General features: G+C 38.4%; 1 protein-coding gene across 1 annotated transcript; it reads left to right on the plus strand.

Moving 5' to 3' along the window:
• Positions 1–1,228: 1,228 nt before the first annotated feature.
• LOC126943405 (olfactory receptor 2AJ1-like) lies at positions 1,229–11,994 on the plus strand. Its single transcript, XM_050772055.1, has 2 exons — positions 1,229–1,504; positions 10,370–11,994. The coding sequence occupies exons 1-2, from the start codon at positions 1,481–1,483 to the stop codon at positions 11,333–11,335; spliced, it is 990 nt and encodes a 329-aa protein (XP_050628012.1). The 5' UTR covers positions 1,229–1,480; the 3' UTR covers positions 11,336–11,994.
• Positions 11,995–25,144: the final 13,150 nt, after the last annotated feature.

A 25,144-nucleotide genomic window follows, 5' to 3' on the forward strand; every position in this document is an offset into this window, starting at 1 on the left:
TGCATGTAGGAAGAGAATGATCGGCTGGCCCTTTTTGAAACAACCACTGCTCCTATGTTTTTAACTCAAAGTAATCAGTATTCCAATTTGCTATTTGGGGGATGGCATGTCTTTCACTCCTTTACTGGTAAATGATTATATAGATACAGTAACTTTCAGGCAAGAAATTTGGCTTGTTAAAGAGACTGCTGAGTTTACAAAGGAAACAACAATAAACATACATTTATTTCTATATCAATTTATTTATAAATATATACTCATGTGATCTCCAAAAACAAAAAATTAAATCCAAAAATCAACTGTAATACAATAGTTTCACATATTTAAAGGTTTTTTTCTTAACTTTGCTTTTTTTTAGTCTGAATCTTTTCTTTCACAACTTTTCCTTTTCTTGAAATAAGGAGCAGAGGAATGTAGAGCAGACGCTCGCAGGGAGCAGGAGCCAGAGAGATCCAGGTTGGCAGGTCCCTGCAGTACTGTGGAAGTGGCGGCCCCTGGGGATTGTGGAAGAAAGGCTGGTTGAGGCATTTACCCCGGGCCTGCAGGTTGTGCTTTAGGGTATCTAAAGCCAATTTATTACCCTTTAAACCTGGTTTATTTCTATAAACACAGGCATAATTTCATCATAGGGTAATTTCATCAAATAGTCAACTTCCATATCCTTTCAGACACATTAAGTGAATTGTTTTAACCCTTGCCTGGATGAAGTAGAGTATAACTTCTTATATAATAACTATAATAATAGTAATAAACAGAAATACCTCTTGTTCATTTAGTACTTACTTTGCAAATGTATTTTGCTTAATATTTCACCTTCATTTTATTATTTTAGTTATAACCATAACCTTCCAGAATCGGCTCAGTGTTAATTCTCATTTTTTAAAAAACAATGGAGACAAGCTTATTGGGGTAAAATTCATTGTTTACCTTTATATAGACCTGAATTCAGTTGTCTCCCTTTAAAAAGCTTGCACTCAGGAAAGAGCTAGTTGTCACAGTGTTTCAGTGAGCACTGCCCCTATCCCACTCATATACACATGCACACTCATTTGAAATCGCCATCATTTCTTCCATTAGAGTTCAAGATGTTGTCAAATGGTTTTCCTCCTTTCAGACAAGCTATTGCTGCAGGTTCTCCTCGCTTTTCTCACACATCCCCTAGGGACATGGCTCCTAATGGTGCCCTATGAAAGGGTGGCCGTTTTCTCTCCCAGAAGCCACACACTACAGGACTTCCTGTTGGGAAGGTGTCTTTCATTCTTTTCCTTGCTCCTTTCAAACCACATATCCCCCTTCTCCCTGCAAACTGTCAGCTAATCAGAAAGAAATCACTGAACTGAGTATCACCCAATACCTCTGAGTCACTCTCAAGGAGGTGACATTGAAACAAACATCTGAGTAGCACTAACAGCAGCTGGACACCATGAGGAAGGAAGGGGTATTGAGCCCAGTGTGCTAAATGTGAAAGGCCCTGCCTGGAATGTCCTGTGAGCAGCAGAACTTGGTAAGGTCAAATGTGGTGGGAGATGAGGACCCCAGGAGGACTTCAGGGTCAGGTCATGTAGGAAGGCACAGGTGATGTTCAGGGTGCTCTAGGGTCCACCTGCAGTCAGCCCTCATCAGGAAGGAGCAGACAGTCCACATAAACGTAAGCAGCTAAACTGTAGATTAAACATGACGTTCTGACAGAGCAGGCTCTGAGGGGGAGAGAGTCATCCCCTTGAAGAGAACAAGGAAGTCTCCGTGGAGGGAAGATTTACATGAAAAATTTTAGGAAAACTGAAGAAATTGAAGCCTTTAGAAGTGCTGGGGAAGAATGTTTATGTGCAAGAAAGAACCCAACTTATGAAAAAGATGCAAGACAGCTCAATTTCTGTAAATATAAATACTTCAGTTTCACCAGAAATGTGAACTAAACTCAGGCAAATTTTATGATTTTTTTTTAATTTTAAAAAATGTGACCCAGGAGAATGTCTGCAGGCTCAAAACTGTGGTCCCAGAAAGAAGAATCTAGTATTAGGACTGAAATGTATTTATATGGGGAGAAATCTGAGGCAGGGAATTAACTTAGTTGTCATTATAATATTACAATATTTGTGTTTCTATCATATAAAAGCAGGTGCTAAATATTTTGAGTAAAACATATTGGAATTATAGATTGAAGATTCCCCCAATATAAAATCTAATAGATGTGTTAAGGGTAGCAAACGATTATCACAGACCACTGTGCTAGTTTTTCTATTCCCAGATCAACTCACTTGCCTTCTTCACTAACCCTTTCTCATTAATATATTTCTGCTGTATATTCTGATCACGAAATGACTAACATTCTAAAATAATATCCATATGTACATAATGTACTAAAGTGAATTAGTACTTTAAGATACGCCTATAGTAGGCTTGATTTTTACAAATTATTCAATAAAGCAAATTTAATAGTTCCATTTTATTTAGATAAATGATACACCATTGAAATTATTTGAAATGACTTAATAGAAATATAAACTCATTATCTTTAACACAGAATTTTAGTTTTGATTCAAATATAAAAAGTTAGAAACTCAGTGGTACTTATTACATTACTTTTACTATTAAAATTGAAAGGTTATATAAATGTAACAAGTAACATAATAGTTGACTAAATTGTTGCACATCCAGTTGAAATTTAATACATTAACAAACAATAATCCAAAGATCTTTAATTGACAGGAGTGGTAAAGAGTTTGTCTGCTGTCAGTGGAGAAATCATGTTGGCTAACTTTTTATATACCCCTCGTTTTGGCCTCTGAAAAGATTGTTTGTCCACTGTGTCCTTTTAAAATTGACATTGCCTTTGGCATTGAATTTTCTTTCCCTCAGCATAATCCTATCGCTTTTTTAATCTGCAGGTGAAGGTGGAGATTGTACATTGATGCATACAATTTGTGGCCAAATTCCTGCTACTGCTATCTCAGCAGTCTAGGGAGTTACTTACAGGTCTACAACACACAAATTCAGAGTGGTACCAAACAGACTTAGGTTTCCTTTGACAGTACTTCTGTTTCTAAAAATATATTTTGTGTCTATTCATTTCCATTTGAAACCAATATCCATCAAAATCTACTGCTAAGATAGAGTTTTTAATCTCTTGATTATTCCCAATATTAGTTAAATGCCGCTGCATTGAGAATAGTTTCAACAATAGACTTCAGTGGGAGCAAACGTAACTTGCTTCTTTGTGACACGCAAGGTACCTACTGTCTTCTCCAGCGTTCTCAAGGGAAAGTGCTTGATGAGGTTTGAGCCATGGAGTCTTTTCCTTGTCAGGCTGACACTCGCCATCTAGTGCTTGCAGCTGCCTTCATTTCAATTCAACCCCAGTTAATGTTTTTAGTCCTGTAAGGCTTCAAAGTATGAGACTTGGGTGATATCTATTTCATGTTTTAGGCAGATGAATCTTTGACCCCCAATGCTTATTGTTTTATCTCTGCTAACTCTAGCATGGTTCATCTCACACTTGCTGGATTTTGCTATGCATTCTATAGTAGAACATGTAACAGAGTTAACAAATAACTTGCTAACGACCACACAAAATACATTTCTCTAGTTTCTGGAAATAACCTCAGTTTTTGCCTTATAATTACCTCCACTATAATGAGAAAACAGTTTTCTTTTTTCTAATGCCATCATAAGGTTATTAAGTGCATAATAAGAGAGAATTCAGTTTTGTCATCAGTAATAGAGACTTGGTAAGTAGGGACTTAAACATAAAACACGAATTTAAAAAGTTAATTGACACATAATACTTGCACATGTTTATGGAGTACAGAGTGATATTTGGATACATACAAAGTGTAATCACCACATCAGGGTAATTAGCATATTAATCACCTCAAACATTTGTGTGTGTATATGTGTGTGTGTGTGCATGCATGTGTGCTGGGTACGTTGAAAATCCTCTCTTGCAGCTATTTGAAAACATACAAAAAATTGTCATTAACGATAATCATCCTAGAGTGCTATAGAACACTGGAACTTATTCCTCCAACATAGTTATAATTTTGTCCTCATTGAGGAACTTCTCTCTCTCCTCCTTAGCTCCCCATGTTTCCCAGCCTCTAGTAACCACTATCCTACTATCTACTTCTATAAGATCCGATTTTTTACCTTCTGTATATGAATTAGAACATGCAGTATTTATCCTCCTGTGGTCTGGTTTATGTCACTCAATATAATGTTCTCCAGGCTCATCCTGTTGCCACAAATGACAAAATTTCATTCTTTTTATGACCGGATAGTATTCCATTGTGTATATATAACACATTTTCTTTATCTGTTCATTGGTTGATGAACATGTAGTTTGATTCCATGTCTTGGATATTGTGAATAGTGCGGCACTAAACATTGATGTGCAGATGTCTCTTCAATAGGCTAAATTCCTTTCCTTTGTGTATGTACCCAGGAGTGGAATTCCTGGATTATATGATAGATCTATATTTTTAGGAACCTTCATACGGTTCTTTATAATAGCGATACTAATTTACATTCCCATCAACGCTGTGTAAGACTTCTCTTTCTCTACATCCTCACCAGCATTTGTTATTTTTTGTCTTTTTTGATTTGTCATTGTTGTTTTGATTTGCATTTCCCTTATGATTAGTGATGTTGAATATTTTTTCAAGTACTTGGCTATTTTTATGTCTTCTTTTGAGAACTATGTATTTAGATCATTTACCCATTTTTAATTGGATTATGGGTTTTTTTGCTATTGATTTGAGTTCCTTGCATATACTATATATTAATCTTTTGTCAGATGAATAGTTTGCAAATATTATCTTCCATTTTGCAGGTTGTCTTTTCACCCTGTTGAATGTTGCCTTTGCTGTGCAGATTTTTAGTTTAATATAGCCGTACTTGTCTGTTTTGTTTTGTTGCCTGTGCTTTTGAGGTCATACATAAAATATTTCCTGAGACCAATGTTGAAGCACTTCCCTCAAAGCAAGAATCATTTTTAATTTGTTTATAAGAAGCAAGTGTTTATTTTGGCTAATCAGGGCAGGTTTTGTGATTGGTCATCAATAGGAAATTGCCTGGTAGAGCACTATCTTCGGCTCCTTAATACCTTGGATTTTGTCCCTATGAAACAGTTAGAGGAACATTTCAGGAACATACATCATCATATCCATATGCTAAAGAATCAGGATGAAGGAAGCAAGAAGGGTCTGTATCTTCAGTCCCCACCACTCATGTGTTGTAGTTGTCCAGGATTTAATCAGTTGGCCAGACTCTACTGGCTTCAAGAAGTGACGAGTAGTGTGTGATTATATGTGGATGGTGCTGAGCTCATACAGGTTCTGTTCATTTGAAAGAGAAGGATAGAATGTGTGCTTTACAGCCACCATGACCACACATGGAACCCAGTTGATGAGAAGGAATAACCCCTGAGAGGCATTTACATAAGCAGAACATGTAGGCGATAGTGACACAATTATGGAAGGGGGTAGAGATAAAGAGAGTTCGAGAATGGCTGTGTGATTTCTGGCTTGGGCAGTTGTGCATGGTAGTTTTTACTTGAGCACTTTAGTGCATGATGTGATGTATTTGATGTCACCGTGAGATGCTAATTATAGGATTCCCTCAAACTGGGTCGCAGTAACAAGGAGAAGACATGTGGTCACTCACTCTGTAATGATTGTATGGAGTTGAAAAAATAGAAGGGAAAAATGATGAATGAAAACATCAAATGGCTGGTATAAAATGAAATTGTAAGCAGCTCAGGTTATTTGATTTCAAAGTCTCGGTTTGCTGTGTATCACACAATTTCATGTGTGCGTGTGGGTGAGGAAGCCAACCTAAACATTCTCATTCAATGTGGTGAGCTGCTTTCTCCCTAGCTGAATGAACCAAATTTCTGGACAGTGAGTACAAAATATACTTCTGATCAATTCCATTATGTTATACCTTGCTTTACAGAATTTGATTCTATCATATCCTGAATCTCTCTTCTTTCATACCTTCCCTTTCTGCTGCTCTTTTCCTCCCCCTTACTTTCTCATTGTCTCCCACTTCCTGGTATATAACCACTTACATGTGAATTTAAGAAACAACAACAAAAAAGAATACTAATATAGTATTAATAGTAGTAATGATATTAATCATTCTGAATACTGATTGTGTGCCAGGCCTCTGTTTTCGCTCTTCACTCTGTGTGTGTGTGTGTGTCTGTGTGTGTGTGTGTGTCTCTGTGTGTGTGTGTGTCTGTGTGTGTGTGTGTTTGTGGTGGGAGGTATTTAATGATTCTCATCTAATATTCAAAATAACTTTATCAGGCAGGTGCTGTCATGATCTTCATTTAATAGAATTTCATTTCAGATATAATTTAATGAATATTTATTTCAGATATAATTTCATATCTGATTGGTGTTTCATGTAAGACAGAAAATAAAATATTTTCAGGTTATTGTATTTGCATTAAATTTTCTTGTTTATCTCTTTTCAAAGCATTAGGATATGGATATTATTGCTATTTTCTTAATAAAATATTTGAATCAATACCATACTAACTCCTGGGCTAGGTGACATCCATTATATTTCTACTATACCCATATCTGCTCTAGATAAAGTAATAGTAAAATTTCATCCATATTTAGGTTAATTTAGTATTTGACTTTTGCTTCTCCTATGAAACTCCACTGTAGTTCAGTGAATTACCAGTGACCATCTTTTTGTTAGTCAGTCACTGACTCATTAAGTCTGATACTTGAAGCATTTATGATTAGGCTTATCAGAATAGATTTGGTGAATTTTGTCTTGTGCCTGTCCTGCAGTCAAACATTTAATGTAAAGAATGTAGAAGTAAATAAATAACTGCCTAACATTTGAATGTAAAGTCATATCAATATTAGTGAAATATTGACTTCTAGAAATATCAAAATTTGAAGAAATTTGTTGTATGCCTTATCAGTATATTTAGACATATGGTAGATAAATGAAAAGTATTTTTAGTTGAACTAAGTCTAAATTAATGACTAGGTAGTGTGTTCGAACAATCTTCATAAATATAAAGTGCTCAGAAGAATTTGAGTGTAGTGAGTCAATGAGTGAAGAGTAAGAGTACAAAAGGAGACTGGGGTATGATGGTGTCTACATCTAGAAAGTAAGTTCCAGGCAGGGGTAAATTCAACAGAACATTTGCACAGCAATCAGATAGGAATAGTTTGATTCACTAATGGGAATAAACATATGGGCTCTGAGGTAGTTCCATTGACAAACAATTTGGCTACACATACCAACTTTTTGGAATAATTGGCTAAATAATTTAAGGAGCCTAAATTATTGTTCCTAAATGAAGACATTTTTAGATATGGTAAGGTCTCTCACATGCATACACACACCCACACATACCCACACGCAGACATTTAATCACATACAGTTGTCATTTGAAAGAAGTATGATGTATCTGGAAAAAAATGTCTATTCTTTTGTTTGTATTAAACTTAGTATGAAATTATTTACATGATTTATGCTGGTGTCATTCTATATTTCTTTCTCCATAATCATGACCTGTGTTTCCTCAAATCAAATTGACTCTCTTATGCTCAGTTTATGTGAAGTATAATGTCCACTGGTTAAATTTTAGCCTGGACTGACTGACTGCTCCTTCCAAATGATAAAACTTTAAGTATATATAAAGATGTGAACAGACTTTTGGAAAGCATAAGAATTTCCTAAAAACTACAGATCCAAAAAACTGAAAAAGTTAAAACAGAATCCTGAGGAGAGCATGTTCTCTGATTAATCTCCAAGCTTATAGAAAAGAGATGGATGTAGGGTGTATGTTATGTTTTTCTCTAACATTTAACATTACTAACAAAGTATACTTGGAGCCAGATGGGTGAGAAATGAATGTTACTTTGGGAAAGAGCTGCATGTGTGGGGAACAAGCTACAGGATAGGTGACACATGTTTTCTCCACTTTCAAACACGGAATTGAGAAGCTCACTACTAGAGCATTTCTCTTTGCATACAATGGCAGATTTCATCCAAAATTGAAATACTCCTGGATAACATAGAAGATATGCTTTCATTAATCATTCCGTCATTATGGGAGTATATTTCAGATCGCTGATTGGTTAGGCCAAGAGACATTAAAAAAAAGTTGCAGAAATAGCAGGTGCCTCATGGTAGTGAACGTAAGGTGCTGGAAGTAAGATGATGAAGATAAGAAATAAATTGTGGATTGCTTCCAATTTCTGAAGAAAAAATACAGGTATTATTGTGTTTATAATATGAACTCTAAAACATGTAAAAGCCAGTATGAAATACAGAGACGGATAATTTATGCATAGTTAAAAATATTTTAACATCAAAAATCACTTAAAAAATTAAATCTTTCTTGTAAAAAGGAATTCATTAGACCTAAAATGGGCCAGGAAGTTGGCTAAGAACTGATGATTCAGTAGGACATGGGATCACAGAAACAAAGTAAATCATTTATTGAACAAGTAAAACCGGAAGAATGATGTAACTCCAGGGAGTGACGAAAAGTTAACAACCTTGGATACGGGTGTGTTGATTGTGAGTTGTCAGCAGTATTTTTTCATTTTGTAAATTTATGTATGATTGGCTCAGGCAAGGGACCACTGCCGTTAAGTTTCAATCTATGTGTGTCATTAAATTTTACAAGCCATGGGTCAAAACAGTAAAAACAGGCAGGACTGGCTGGGTATGGTGGCTCATGCCTGTAATCCCAGCACTTTGGGAGGCTGAGTCGGGCAGATCACTTGAAGTCAGCAGTTTGAGACCAGCCTGACCAACAAGGTGAAACCCCATCTCTAGTAAAATACAAAACTTAGCTGGGCATGGTAGTGGCACCTGTAGTCCTAGCTACTCGGAGGTTGAGGCTCGAGAATTGCTTGAACCCCAGAGACTGAGGTTGCAGTGAGCCGAGATCGGGCCACTCACTCCAGTCTAGGCAATAGGGCAAGACTCTGTCTCAAAACAAAACAAAAAAACAGGCGGGACTAATTACACAAACATCTGTAAACCTCATTGAGGTGCTTATCTTTTCTAACTCTGAAAGTCATAGCACACCATTGTTGTAATTCAAGGGAATTAAAATGGGATTAAGGGATCTGTTATTTATGAAGAATCTGAATATTCACAAAAATTAAAATAAAAAATCATTTATATATTGTCAGCAACATACTTTTGCATTTATTTTACAAAAGGGAAAATCTAAGCTCATTTTATTCAAACTTAAGTAGCTGTTAATAAGGTGGAAAATAATTTTTCAATGTTTGTTGTTTGTTTTCATGATTATAAAATTTATTGAAAGAAACCTGGACTAATGTATTTACAAATTTTATAATTTACAAATTAATATGTACATGCGTATTTGTATGTATTTATTTATATTGAGGGAAATTTTACACATACAGGAGGTACACAAATAACTGTAACCATTTAAATAATGACTATCAAAATATAAATAAATAATATCAACACCTACTATTCCCCACATAGAGGATTAATATATTGTACTTCAATTTCTACAAGTTAACATAACAGGTAAATGTAAAAATATATCCTTAAAGACACATGGTTGATGTTGACTAAATGATACTTCTATTTTTTACATTTAAAATATCGTGTTTCAAATTACAAACATATTGGGTTTTGTGACAATATTTTATTACTTATTACTTTGGGAAGTCTTAGAATTATACATTTTATTTTCTATAAGTTTAATCTAAATAATAAATGCATTAGAGAATATTAAGTTCCGTGGTTCATTTGTTTCATTCAAAGATTCAACAAACATTGTTGAGCAACTGCTATGCACTAGGTTCTGTTCCAGGCAGTTGGCTATACCAGTGAACAGAACAAGAATCTCTCATTGTGAAGGGAAAATTCTGGCAGAGAATGAAAATAAACAGTAAATATAACCAGTGTGCTTACTATTTAATGTACGAGAAGGTGAAAAGGGATATGCAAACGTGAAAATGGAGCAGAGTAAAGAGGACCAGGAAATTAGGGTTCAACTGGGAGCCTTACAAATTTTTAAAGGGTGTGCAAGTGTAGGCTTCCTTGAGAAGGTGACATTTGAGAAAAGGGTAGACTCGAGTAAATTACATGTAATTAATTAAGATTATGAGACTCAACATGGAGCCAAGAGCCCACTCAGTATACTAAATATCAGTTGGTTTGAACAAATAAAAACGCCCAACTTGTAAAACATGCCCACTCCAAAAGCTTCCTAAGAGCTCCTTGATGATTACAAAACATGCATCACTCACTCTCATTTTATTACGCAGGCATATTATTCTGAGATTAAGATTTATACTTTTTTTCTTTCTCTATTTATTATTTATTTATTATTTCTTTTTAGGTTAAAAAACAAAGCAAATTCATGATGGGCCATCAGAATGACACTTTCAGCAGCGATTTCATACTTTTGGGACTGTTCTCTTCTTCCCCAAGAAGTCTGGTTTTCTTCTCATTTATGTTTGTCATTTTCATTATGAGTGTAACAGAAAATACACTCATGATCCTCCTCATTCGCAGTGACTCACGACTCCACACTCCAATGTATTTTCTGCTCAGCCATCTCTCCTTTATGGATATCTTGCATGTTTCCAACATCGTTCCCAAAATGGTCACTGACTTCCTGTCAGGCAGCAGAACTATTTCACTTGCAGGTTGTGGGTTCCAGGTGTTTCTGTCCCTCACCCTCCTGGGTGGTGAGTGCCTTCTCCTGGCTGCAATGTCCTATGATCGCTATGTGGCCATCTGTCACCCACTGCGCTATCCGACTCTAATGAAGGAGTATGCCAGCACTCTCATGGCTGGAGGCTCCTGGCTCATTGGGGTTTTCAACTCCACAGTCCACACAACTTACGCACTGCAGTTTCCCTTCTGCGGCTCTAGGGCAATCGATCACTTTTTCTGTGAAGTCCCTGCCATGTTGAAGTTGTCCTGTGCAGACACAACAAACTATGAACGAGGGGTTTATGTAAGTGCTATGTTATTCCTGGTGATCCCTGCCTTCTTGATCTCTGCTTCTTATGGCCAAATTATTCTTACTGTCCTCCAGATGAAATCATCAGAGGCAAGAAAAAAGTCATTTTCCACTTGTTCCTTCCACATGATTGTGGTCATGATGTACTATGGGCCATTTATTTTTACATATATGAGACCTAAATCACACCACACTCCAGGCCAGGATAAGTTCCTGGCAATATTCTATACGATCCTCACACCCACACTCAACCCGTTAATCTACAGCTTTAGGAATAAAGATGTTCTGGCGGTGATGAAAAATATGCTCAAAAGTAAGTTTCTGCATAAAAAATGAATAGGAAAATTTCTGAATATGTGTTCTATTTCTACGTTAAATACCTGAAGAGTACTCGTAATAGGTTTTCTAGAAAGAAATCAAAGCTTCTATCTTGCCACATGTGGATAGAAGTGAATATTTCAGAAACTTTGTTAATAATAAATAATAACCTGTGTTTGTGTTGTAAACATTTACCACTAGAAATGTATTGTTCCTTCTGTGGTACCATTTATAGTCATGCAACAGTTACAGGAAGTAAAAGTTACCCAAGGAGTAGTCCTATTCCCTAACATTAAAATTGTAAGACTTTATAAGAATATCCTTAAAAATAAAATCACACATTTATTGTATAAGAAAAGACAAATCCATATAATGTTTATTTTTATAAAACTTTGTAAAATTATTTTGCTAACAATCATTTATCAAAAATTCACAAATTCCATATGAAATCTCCATTATTATTTGCCTGGTTTGTCAACACCTTTGTTTAGTAAAATTATATATATATTTATATTATATATATTATATATAATATGTATATGGATGCACACACACATATATGTACACACAAATATACAGATATAAGTTGTGTTAAAATTGAATTATTCATCCTATGCTAGAAGGAACTATACATTAGAGTATCATAAAAATTTTCTTATTTCATTTTTACATATAGGATTATATTCTAGAAACTCTTCTAGCAATTTATCCTAAAATTTATTTCAAAGAAGATAATAAATATTTCTATTGAGAATACATTTAATTTTTTTTCTTCTTTTTACAAACAATAAGACATACTTTATCAGTTTAAAACATATGAACAGCTTGTGTCAAATCTGCCTTCTGGCAGCTGGGCACCACCTCGGCTCCCCTGCAGGCTCCCGCCTTCCTTCACATTGCGCTGCTCACTGGGTGGTTCTGGTCTCGGGACCTAGTGGTAGGGGCTGGAGAAAGGGGACTGGGCAGCCCAGTTCCGCTCTCCTCATGCGGTGTCCTGTGCCTGTCATCTGCTTGGGTTGTGGTTTGGAAGGATCACGACTGAGGGTGACCAGCAAAGAAGGGCTGCAGAAGAGTCTCAGCCAGTTTGATGTGCTGGGCAGGGTCCAATTTTACCACCCTCCTCATCAGGTCAAACAGCTGCACGTACTTCAGAGAGTCCTGGAGCATGTCACTCTTCAGACGTTTGCAGTTCTTCTCATATGGGCCGTCCGAGCTGTTCTCATCCCAAACTACGCCCTCTTTGTAGAAATATTTCTGCTTCTTGGTACAGGAGATCACGCGTAATGGGCTGGGCCTTAGGGTCTTCATCATCACCAGGTGCTCTTGGTTTTCATAGGTCTGGAAGAGTGTGAAACCTGGTAGTACTTAAAGAGAATGCAGCCCATGGCCCGGACATGGCAGGGGCGTGTCCAGCCCAGATCAAGGATCAGTTCAGGCAGGCGACAGTGACGGTGGTCACCATGGCGGTGTGATGCTCACGGTCAGCGGTGGCATTGCGGATGTCAGCCACTCGGACGCTGGTGGTCCTCGCTGACTTCTCATTGCTCCTGTGCTCTCTGTGGAAGGTGTGTAATTCAGAATCCACACGCAGGATGTTCTTTGTTTACGTGTGTGGGTCAGCCGGTTCTCATGCAGAAATCTGAGGGTGTGCAGAGCTGGTGGGCCATGTGCCAGACATGTGGGAGGGGAATGGCTGGAAGTTATTTTCCTTCGGGAACTCAAGGGTGTTCCTGCCCAGGAGCTTAAAGTGCTGTACACGGACTGTGGAGGGTGAACCAGTCACACCCCAAGACACACAGTAGCTGGTTCTCCTAGTCCGTCTCGTTTACTTTTTTCGAGAGCGTTGATTTTTGGCGGTGCCGCCTTCCGGTAGTTGCCCATATTGCAGCTGACCCTCAGGCAACCGGAGACGTCCATCTGGCAGGGTCCAAGCACTCACGCCCTTGCCACAGGCGCCTTGGCCCAGGTTCCCGCTGTCTTTATTGCTCTTGGAGCCAATCACCGACCCGGCCACCAGGTGGAGCCTCTTTATCATCTTCCGCACCTGCGCCCCTCACTCGCGGGGGCTCCTGGAGGACGCGCTGCTGCAGGACCCGCTGCGGCCACCAGGTGGAGCCTCTTTATCCTCTTCCGCACCTGCGCCCTGGGCTCACTCGCGGGGCTCTTGGACGACGCGCTGCTGTAAGACCCGCCGCGGCGTTTTTGGCAGTGGTGGGCGTGCTTGTGGGTCCAGGATGGCCTCTCTCCCGTGACCGCGGACCACGATGAGAGCGTGAAGACCCTCTTGAAAGGAAGGGCTCTGCTCTACACACTGGTGTCTCCTGAGGAAGGGCAGCTGGGCACGCCTTCCGGACCGAGGTATCAGGCGAGAGGCCCCCTTGGGGACGGGGATGGTTACCGAAGTCTCCCTTCTTGCTCCCGACTGTCAGGCCTCCTCCTCTCCCACCAGCAGCTCAGGGATGGGGCTGGCTCAGGGGCCTCCTCTTACATCAGCAGTTCAGCTGTGGGGCTGGCTCAGGGCCCTCCTCCTCTCCCACCAGCAGCTCAGCCATGGGGCTGGCTCAGGGGCCTCCTCTCCCACCAGCAGTTCACGGATGGGGCTGGTTCAGGGTACTCTTCTCCGATCAGCAGCTCAGGGATGGGGCTTGGTCAGGGACCTCCTCCTCTCCCATGAGCAGTTCAGGGATGGGGCTGGCTCCGAGGCCTCCTCTCCCAGGCTCAGCTGCTGCTCAGCCGCACTCCCCGCTCTGAGCGCCTCTCCCCTAAATAATGTTAGTCAGAGTAAAAACTAGAAAAACACATTTTAATGAAGTAAATGTTCAGGTTAACTTTATTGTAGGATGTTAACTAAATGTTTTATACTAGAGAAATATTATTAAATATTTAACATAAAATAAGATATATATGAAACTTTAATGAAAAATCATTATTTTGCCTTTCACAATTGGAAATTTTAAAACAATAGTAGTAAATGTTAACAATGTTTTAGGGAATTGGGCATCATAACGCATTGTCGGCGTACCTGAAATATGGTACAAACATTTTAAAAAGAACATTGCGGCAGTATATGTTAAGGACATTAAATAAACTATGAAATTACCTTATAATAATAAAACTATTTGATGTTGATGATTTAGACATAAAATAAGCAATTATTATATATTAATAACATTTTTTCCCTGGCAATTGAGATTTTTTTTTGCTTGATTCCAGACCTGTAACAGTCTCCTATCCCTGGTGTGCTAAGGAAAAATTACTAGCATAATGATATATAAAAATGTATTGCTAAGAGAAGTTCAAAATTGACTGGAAGTGCTAATGTTAATATTAGATGCATCGTGTGCTGTATGTTTTTTAAAGCCTGCTTTTGCAACTCATAGTAATACCTAATGTGGACCCAGGAACAGCATGAAATCAGAGACAGTAAAAATCGCACTACCAAGATATTATTGCAAGCAAGAGAAAGTCATTCTACAGAAAAGATCTGAGGACGATATAGGAATTTAGAAGTCAGAATTCAGAGATTTTTGAATTGACAGATTAAAATTCAAAAATACTCTGTGATAGGGCTAAAAAACATATTTTTTCGTATTGGGGATATAGCAACATAGAAAGTCCTACATTGAGGGTAGTAGAAGACTTTTTATAAATAAACATGCCCACATACACACACACACGCACACACACACATATAGATATTTCTTAATAAACAGTGTAAAGAGCATGGTTCAATCAGCATGGGATTGTAAAGCATACTTGGATGAAATTGGAAGTGGAAAGTTAGGTATTTTAAGCGTCAACCACAAATCTAAAGTACTGCACATAGAAATAATTAGTACACTAAAAGGTATAGTATATCACAATCTAAAGACATGCATTTGTAGTGGTGAGTGTTCTGATACCTGGGTATCAGTGGAGATACGGGTAGTCTCCTGAACATCCCGTTGTAGGTCACTGGTAGCTGGATGTGTCCTTTAAACTTCTGTGGAAATTCATTTGAGAAGAAACACAACTTCTGTTGAGGAGTTCTTATGCTATAAGTAAAGTAAGCAAGACATTAATTAGACAAAATAAGGTAAAACTTTGTATTCACTTAGAGAGTTTAAGAGGCCATTAGTCATTAGTCCCTATAGTGCCTAAGTAAATCCATTCTACTTAATAAGTTGCTACCTGACTTAGCAAGTTAACAAGTTGAAACTTATTTTAGGAAAAAAATATATATTCTTATATCTACATCAGATTCTCTTATGTAGACACATTACAGGATGAATGAGGAGTTAATGTAAGCAACATCATATTTTTGAACATTCTTTCTGCATGATTTGTGTTGCTTCTGTCCAAATTCCATGAGCTGTCCTCCAGATGACATTATGAGAGGCGTGGAAAAGGTCATTTTCCACTTGTTCCATCCACATGATTGCAGTTGTAACGTACTGGGACTCAATTCATTTTCACATATGTATATGAGACTTAAATCATACCACATTTCAGGCCAGGTTATGTTTCTATAAGTATCCTATGCCTGCCTTGCCTTGCACCTACACTCAATCCTATCATCTACAGCGTTAGCACTGACAATGTTCTGGTGTCAATGAAAAATGTCCTCGAGAGTAACTTTCTACTTAAAAAAATGAATAGGAAAATTCCTTTCACTTGTGTGTTCTCTCTGTTTCCACATTCAATGTCTATAGAATGTTATTAGTGTCTCTGGAAAGAAAACCAAACCTTCTGCCTTTCCAAGTGTTGAAAGATGTGGCTATTTTCAAAACCCCAACAATAATAAAGTTATTACATATGCTTGTTTTTTCAACGGATGTCTAAAAATGTATTGTTCCTTTTGTGGATGCCAGTTTCAATCACCCAACACACTATAGGAAGAAAAAGATAATCCAAAGCTTCCACCTCCTTCCCACTAAAATTGTAAGAATATATAAGAATTACATTTAAAATACAATTAACCCATTATATTAAAAACATGTACTAATATAATGTCTGTATTTTTATAAACTTCCTAAAATTATATTTCAAGCCTTATAATAAATTTCTTTTAAAAAATCCACGCCACTTGAAATTACCATTATTCATTGAATGTTTTTTTTTTTTTAATTATTATTATTATACTTTAAGTTGTAGGGTACATGTGCATAACGTGCAGGTTTGTTACATATGTATACTTGTGCCATGTTGGTGTGCTGCACCCATCAACTTGTCATTTACATCAGGTATAACTCCCAATGCAATCCCTCCCCCCTCCCTCCTCCCCATGACAGGCCCCTGTGTGAGATGTTCCCCTTCCTGAGTCCAAGGGATCTCATTGTTCAGTTCCCACCTATGAGTGAGAACATGCGGTGTTTGGTTTTCTGTCCTTGTGATAGATTGCTAAGAATGATGGTTTCCAGCTGCATCCATGTCCCTACAAAGGACACAAACTCATCCTTTTTTATGGCTGCATAGTATTCCATGGTGTATATGTGCCACATTTTCTTAATCCAATCTGTCACTGATGGACATTTGGGTTGATTCCAAGTCTTTGCTATTGTGAATAGTGCTGCAATAAACATACGAGTGCATGTGTCTTTATAGCAGCATAATTTATAATCCTTTGGGTATATACCCAGTAATGGGATGGCTGGGTCATATGGTACATCTAGTTCTAGATCCTTGAGGAATCGCCATACTGTTTTCCATAATGGTTGAACTAGTTTACAATCCCACCAACAGTGTAAAAGTGTTCCTATTTCTCCACATCCTCTCCAGCACCTGTTGTTTCCTGACTTTTGAATGATCGCCATTCTAACTGGTGTGAGATGGTATCTCATTGTGGTTTTGATTTGCATTTCTCTGATGGCCAGTGATGATGAGCATTTTTTCATGTGTCTGTTGGCTGTATGAATGTCTTCTTTTGAGAAATGTCTGTTCATATCCTTTGCCCACTTTTTGATGGGGTTGTTTGTTTTTTTCTTGTAAATTTGTTTGAGTTCTTTGTAGGTTCTGGATATTAGCCCTTTGTCAGATGAGTAGATTGCAAAAATTTTCTCCCATTCTGTAGGTTGCCTGTTCACTCTGATGGTAGTTTCTTTTGCTGTGCAGAAGCTCTTTAGTTTAATGAGATCCCATTTGTCAATTTTGGCTTTTGCTGCCGTTGCTTTTGGTGTTTTAGACATGAAGTCTTTGCCCATGCCTATGTCCTGAATGGTACTACCTAGGTTTTCCTCTAGGATTTTTATGGTATTAGGTCTAACATTTAAGTCTCTAATCCATCTTGAATTAATTTTCGTATAAGGAGTAAGGAAAGGATCCAGTTTCAGCTTTCTACTTATGGCTAGCCAATTTTCCCAGCACCATTTATTAAATAGGGAATCCTTTCCCCATTTCTTGTTTCTCTCAGGTTTGTCAAAGATCAGATGGCTGTAGATGTGTGGTATTATTTCTGAGGACTCTGTTCTGTTCCATTGGTCTATATCTCTGTTTTGGTACCAGTACCATGCTGTTTTGGTTACTGTAGCCTTGTAGTATAGTTTGAAGTCAGGTAGCGTGATGCCTCCAGCTTTGTTCTTTTGACTTAGGATTGTCTTGGAGATGCGGGCTCTTTTTTGGTTCCGTATGAACTTTAAAGCAGTTTTTTCCAATTCTGTGAAGAAACTCATTGGTAGCTTGATGGGGATGGCATTGAATGTATAAATTACCTTGGGCAGTATGGCCATTTTCACGATATTGATTCTTCCTATCCATGAGCATGGTATGTTCTTCCATTTGTTTGTGTCCTCTTTGATTTCACTGAGCAGTGGTTTGTAGTTCTCCTTGAAGAGGTCCTTTACATCCCTTGTAAGTTGGATTCCTAGGTATTTGATTCTCTTTGAAGCAATTGTGAATGGAAGTTCATTCCTGATTTGGCTCTCTGTTTGTCTGTTACTGGTGTATAAGAATGCTTGTGATTTTTGCACATTAATTTTGTATCCTGAGACTTTGCTGAAGTTGCTTATCAGCTTAAGGAGATTTTGGGCTGAGACAATGGGGTTTTCTAAATATACAATCGTGTCATCTGCAAACAGGGACAATTTGACTTCTTCTTTTCCTAACTGAATACCCTTGATTTCTTTCTCTTGCCTAATTGCCCTAGCCAGAACTTCCAACACTATGTTGAATAGGAGTGGTGAGAGAGGGCATCCCTGTCTTGTGCCAGTTTTCAAAGGGAATTTTTCCAGTTTTTGCCCATTCAGTATGATATTGGCTGTGGGTTTGTCATAAATAGCTCTTATTATTTTGAGGTACGTTCCATCAATACCGAATTTATTGAGCGTTTTTAGCATGAAGGGCTGTTGAATTTTGTCAAAAGCCTTTTCTGCATCTATTGAGATAATCATGTGGTTCTTGTCTTTGGTTCTGTTTATATGCTGGATTATGTTTATTGATTTGCGAATGTTGAATCAGCCTTGCATCCCAGGGATGAAGCCCACTTGATCATGGTGGATAAGCTTTTTGATGTGTTGCTGAATCCGGTTTGCCAGTATTTTATTGAGGATTTTTGCATCGATGTTCATCAGGGATATTGGTCTAAAATTCTCTTTTTTTGTTGTGTCTCTGCCAGGCTTTGGTATCAGGATGATGTTGGCCTCATAAAATGAGTTAGGGAGGATTCCCTCTTTTTCTATTGATTGGAATAGTTTCAGAAGGAATGGTACCAACTCCTCCTTGTACCTCTGGTAGAATTCAGCTGTGAATCCATCTGGTCCTGGACTTTTTTTGGTTGGTAGGCTATTAATTATTGCCTCAATTTCAGAGCCTGCTATTGGTCTATTCAGGGATTCAACTTCTTCCTGGTTTAGTCTTGGAAGAGTGTAAGTGTCCAGGAAATTATCCATTTCTTCTAGATTTTCCAGTTTATTTGCATAGAGGTGTTTATAGTATTCTCTGATGGTAGTTTGTATTTCTGTGGGGTCGGTGGTGATATCCCCTTCATCATTTTTAATTGCGTCGATTTGATTCTTCTCTCTTTTCTTCTTTATTAGTCTTGCTAGTGGTCTGTCAATTTTGTTGATCTTTTCAAAAAACCAACTCCTGGATTCATTGTTTTTTTTTTTTTTTTTTTTTTTTTTTTGAGACGGAGTCTCGCTCTGTAGCCCAGGCTGGAGTGCAGTGGCCGGATCTCAGCTCACTGCAAGCTCCGCCTCCCGGGTTCACGCCATTCTCCGGCCTCAGCCTCCCAAGTAGCTGGGACTACAGGCGCTGCCACCTCGCCCGGCTATTTTTTGTATTTCTTAGTAGAGACGGGGTTTCACCGTGTTAGCCAGGATGGTCTCGATCTCCTGACCTCGTGATCTGCCCATCTCGGCCTCCCAAAGTGCTGGGATTACAGGCTTGAGCCACCGCGCCCGGCCGGATTCATTGATTTTTTGGAGAGTTTTTTGTGTCTCTATCTCCTTCAGTTCTGCTCTGATCTTAGTTATTTCTAGCCTTCTGCTAGCTTTCGAATGTGTTTGCTCTTGCTTCTCTAGTTCTTTTAATTGCGATGTTAGAGTGTCAATTTTAGATCTTTCCTGCTTTCTCTTGTGGGCATTTAGTGCTATAAATTTCCCTCTACACACTGCTTTAAATGTGTCCCAGAGATTCTGGTATGTTGTATCTTTGTTCTCATTGGTTTCAAAGAACATCTTTATTTCTGCCTTCATTTCGTTATGTACCCAGTAGTCATTCAGGAGCAGGTTGTTCAGTTTTCATGTAGTTGAGCGGTTTTGATTGAGTTTCTTAGTCCTGAGTTCTAGTTTGATTGCACTGTGGTCTGAGAGACAGTTTGTTATAATTTCTGTTCTTGTACATTTGCTGAGGAGTGCTTTACTTCCAATTACGTGGTCGATTTTGGAGTAAGTACGATGTGGTGCTGAGAAGAATGTATATTCTGTTGATTTGGGGTGGAGAGTTCTGTAGATGTCTATTAGGTCTGCTTGCTGCAGAGATGAGTTCAATTCCTGGATATCCTTGTTAACTTTCTGTCTCGTTGATCTGTCTAATGTTGACAGTGGAGTGTTGAAGTCTCCTATTATTATTGTATGGGAGTCTAAGTCTCTTTGTAAGTCTCTAAGGACTTGCTTTATGAATCTGGGTGCTCCTGTATTGGGTGCATATATATTTAGGATAGTTAGCTCTTCCTGTTGAATTGATCCCTTTACCATTATGTAATGGCCTTCTTTGTCTCTTTTGATCTTTGATGGTTTAAAGTCTGTTTTATCAGAGACTAGTATTGCAACCCCTGCTTTTTTTTGTTCTCCATTTGCTTGGTAAATCTTCCTCCATCCCTTTATTTTGAGCCTATGTATGTCTCTGCATGTGAGATGGGTCTCCTGAATACAGCAGACTGATGGGTCTTGACTCTTTATCCAGTTTGCCAGTCTGTGTCTTTTAATTGGAGCATTTAGTCCATTTACATTTAAGGTTAAGATTGTTATGTGTGAACTTGATCCTGCCATTATGATATTAACTGGTTATTTTGCTCGTTAGTTGATGCAGTTTCTTCCTAGCCTCGATGGTCTTTACATTTTGGAATGTTTTTGCAGTGGCTGGTACCGGTTGTTCCTTTCCATGTTTAGTGCTTCCTTCAGGGTCTCTTGTAAGGCAGGCCTAGTGGTGACAAAATCTCTAAGCATTTGCTTATCTGTAAAGGATTTTATTTCTCCTTCACTTATGAAACTTAGTTTGGCTGGATATGAAATTCTGGGTTGAAAATTCTTTTCTTTAAGAATGTTGAACATTGGCCCCCACTCTCTTCTGGCTCGTAGAGTTTCTGCCGAGAGATCTGCTGTTAGTCTGATGGGCTTCCCTTTGTGGGTAACCCGACCTTTCTCTCTGGCTGCCCTTAAGATTTTTTCCTTCATTTCAACTTTGGTGAATCTGGCAATTATGTGTCTTGGAGTTGCTCTTCTCGAGGAGTATCTTTGTGGCGTTCTCTGTATTTCCTGGATTTGAATGTTGGCCTGCCCTACTAGGTTGGGGAAGTTCTCCTGGATGATATCCTGCAGAGTGTTTTCCAACTTGGTTCCATTTTCCCCCTCACTTTCAGGCACCCCAATCAGACGTAGATTTGGTCTTTTTACATAATCCCATACTTCTTGCAGGCTTTGTTCATTTCTTTTTCTTCTTTTTTCTTTTGGTTTCTCTTCTCGCTTCATTTCATTCATTTGATCCTCAATCGCAGATACTCTTTCTTCCAGTTGATCGAGTCGGTTACTGAAGCTTGTGCATTTGTCACGTATTTCTCGTGTCATGGTTTTCATCTCTTTCATTTCATTTATGACCTTCTCTGCATTAATTACTCTAGCCATCAATTCTTCCACTTTTTTTTCAAGATTTTTAGTTTCTTTGCGCTGGGTACGTAATTCCTCCTTTAGCTCTGAGAAATTTGATGAACTGAAGCCTTCTTCTCTCATCTCGTCAAAGTCATTCTCCGTCCAGCTTTGATCCGTTGCTGGCGATGAGCTGCGCTCCTTTGCCGGGGGAGATGCGCTCTTATTTTTTGAATTTCCAGCTTTTCTGCCCTGCTTTTTCCCCATCTTTGTGGTTTTATCTGCCTCTGGTCTTTGATGATGGTGATGTACTGATGGGGTTTTGGTGTAGGTGTCCTTCCTGTTTGATAGTTTTCCTTCTAACAGTCAGGACCCTCAGCTGTAGGTCTGTTGGAGATTGCTTGAGGTCCACTCCAGACCCTGTTTGCCTGGGTATCAGCAGCAGAGGCTGCAGAAGATAGAATATTTCTGAACAGCGAGTGTACCTGTCTGATTCTTGCTTTGGAAGCTTCCTCTCAGGGGTGTACTCCACCCTGTGAGGTGTGGGGTGTCAGACTGCCCCTAGTGGGGGATGTCTCCCAGTTAGGCTACTCAGGGGTCAGGGACCCACTTGAGCAGGGAGTCTGTCCCTTCTCAGATCTCAACCTCCGTGTTGGGAGATCCACTGCTCTCTTCAAAGCTGTCAGACAGAGTCGTTTGCGTCTGCAGAGGTTTCGGCTGTGTTTGTTATTGCCCTGTCCCCAGAGGTGGAGTCTACAGAGACAGGCAGGTTTCGTTAAGCTGCTGTGAGCTCCACCCAGTTCGAGCTTCCCAGCAGCTTTGTTTACCTACTTAAGCCTCAGCAATGGCGGGCGCCCCTCCCCCAGCCTGGCTGCTGCCTTGCCGGTAGATCACAGACTGCTGTGCTAGCAATGAGGGAGGCTCCGTGGGTGTGGGACCCTCCCGGCCAGGTGTGGGATATGATCTCCTGGTGTGCCTGTTTGCTTAAAGCGCAGTATTGGGGTGGGAGTTACCTGATTTTCCAGGTGTTGTGTGTCTCAGTTCCCCTGGCTAGGAAAAGGGATTCCCTTCCCCCTTGCGCTTCCCAGGTGAGGCAATGCCTCGCCCTGCTTCAGCTCTTGCTGGTCGGGCTGCAGCAGCTGACCAGCACCGATCGTCCGGCACTCCCCAGTGAGATGAACCCAGTACCTCAGTTGAAAATGCAGAAATCACCGGTCTTCTGTGTCGCTCGCGCTGGGAGTTGGAGACTGGAGCTGTTCCTATTCGGCCATCTTGCTCGGCAAGTTCATTGAATGTTTTGTTTTGACACTTTGGTTTTCTCAAGTGAAAAATACACGCACATACACATATATACATACACATACCTACATTGAATGTAGTCAAATTAATTTTCTCATTCTTTGTTAGAAGCATGAATACAGTATTTAAGAATATCCTGAAAATTATGTTTTATTTCATGTATACATACAGTTTTATATTATACAAACCTTTCTAGTGATTTATCCTAAAAGTTATTGCAAAGGCAAAAATAAATGTTTCTATTAGGAATATTTTTAAATGATTGTATTAATAGGAAAACCTAGAAAAACACATTTTAATGAGGTAAATGTTTAAGTTAATTTTATCAAGTTAAATACTGTTGTATATTAAAGTGTTTAACAAAATATAAAAGTATCATAGCAAGCTTTAATGGGTGAAATTGATTACTTTGCCTTCCACAATTGGAAAATTTAAGACAACAACAATAATTGTTTTCAAAGATTTGGGTGAATTTGACATAAAAACTATAGGTATAATAATGTTATAAATTTTAATAAGTATTAATATAACTTAAGAATGTGATATGATTTATTTATAGAATCTAAAAGAATCAGAATCTATCACAACTTCAAAAATTGTCTACACATGGTAAAGATTGTTACACAAAAGGGAAATATTTTCACGTCTATATAACTCATATATTTATATATAATATCAGTCTCAAAATGCATAATAGACTTCTTAAACTACTTAAATAGGCAGGTTTCTCTTAGATTCTGATTCTTAAATATACATATATGACAATCAAAATTTAAACATAGAATATTTTGTGATATTAAGTGATAATAACTTGTTTTAGATTTGATAATAGTATAATAATTATGGTTAAAAAGATGCATATTGCTAAATAAGTATGTTGAGGCAATTATGGATGCAAGAAGGTTATGTATAGGATTAATATAAAAATGTGCAGTGGGTAGAGACGTGAAAATGTTTCCCTTTTGTGTAACAGTGTTTGCCATGTGTAGACAATTTTTGAAGTTGTGCGATAGATTCACCAAGGTTGCTTTTGATATCCCCTCACTTCATATCCCATTTAATACCTCAAGAGGAATCTGCAAAATTTGGCATTTGGATCAGAATTCCACGATTTTCATAGACTACATAGAGATGCTTTAAAATCTTTCTTACAGTTTGTCTTGCCATAAGAAAACACGATATACTTTCTTACCTCCTTTTCAGTAAAGCTCAGAGAAAAAATGTCTTTGTATACGTATTTCAAATTTCTGATCCCACAAAAATACAAACTACCATCAGAGAATACTATAAACACCTCTATGCAAATAAAAAAGAAAATCTAGAATAAATGAATAAATATCTGGCCACATACACCCTCCCAAGACTACAGTAGGAAGAAGTCAAATCCCTGAATAGACCAGGAACAAGTTCTGAAATTGAGACATTGATTAAGAGCCCACCAATCAAAAAAGGCCCAGGACCAGACGGATTCACAACCGAATTTTTTGCCAGAGGTCCAAAGAGGAGCTGGTACCATTCATTCTGAAGCTATTCCGAACAATTAAAAAAGAGGGACTCTTTCCTAACTCATTTTATGAGGCCAGCATCATCCTGATTCCAAAACCTGGCAGAGGCACAACAAAAAAAATAAAATAAAATTTCAGGCCAATATCCCTGATTAACATCAATGCGAAAATCATCAGTAAAATACTGGAAAACTGAATCCAGCAGCATATCAAGGAGCTTATCCACAGCAAACAAGTCAGCTTCACCCTGGGATGCAAAGCTGGTTGAACATATGCAAATCAATAAATGTAATCCATCACATAAACAGAACCAATGAGAAAAACCACATGATTATCTCAATAGATGCAGAAAAGGCCATTGATAAAATTCAGCACTCTTCATGCTAGCTCCTCTCAATAAACTAGGTATTGATGGAACATGTCTGAAAATAATAGGAGCTATTTATGACAAACCCATAGCCAATATCAAATTGAATGGGCAAAAACTTGAAACATTCTCTTTGAAAACTGGTACAAGACAAGGATGCCCTCTCTCACCACTCTTATTCAACATAGTATTGAAAGTTCTGGCCAGGGCAATCAGGCAAGAGAAAGAAATAAAGGATATTCAAATAGGAAGAGAGGAAGTCAAATTGTCTCTGCAGATGACATGATTATATATTTAGAAAACTCTATCGTCTCAGTCCAAAAACTCCTTAAGCTGATAATCAACTTCAGCAAAGTCTCAGGATACAAAATCAATGTGT

Source organism: Macaca thibetana, chromosome 1 (assembly GCF_024542745.1).
Source record: "Macaca thibetana thibetana isolate TM-01 chromosome 1, ASM2454274v1, whole genome shotgun sequence".
Taxonomy (NCBI): Eukaryota; Metazoa; Chordata; class Mammalia; order Primates; family Cercopithecidae; genus Macaca; species Macaca thibetana.

Bases quoted from the DNA above. Each gene is read 5' to 3' on its own strand.
- LOC126943405 (XM_050772055.1), top strand. From the start codon at position 1,481: ATGTCCTGTGAGCAGCAGAACTTG. The intron at 1,505-10,369 runs GTAAGGTCAAAT...ATTTCTTTTTAG, and splicing joins CCTGTGAGCAGCAGAACTTG to GTTAAAAAACAAAGCAAATT.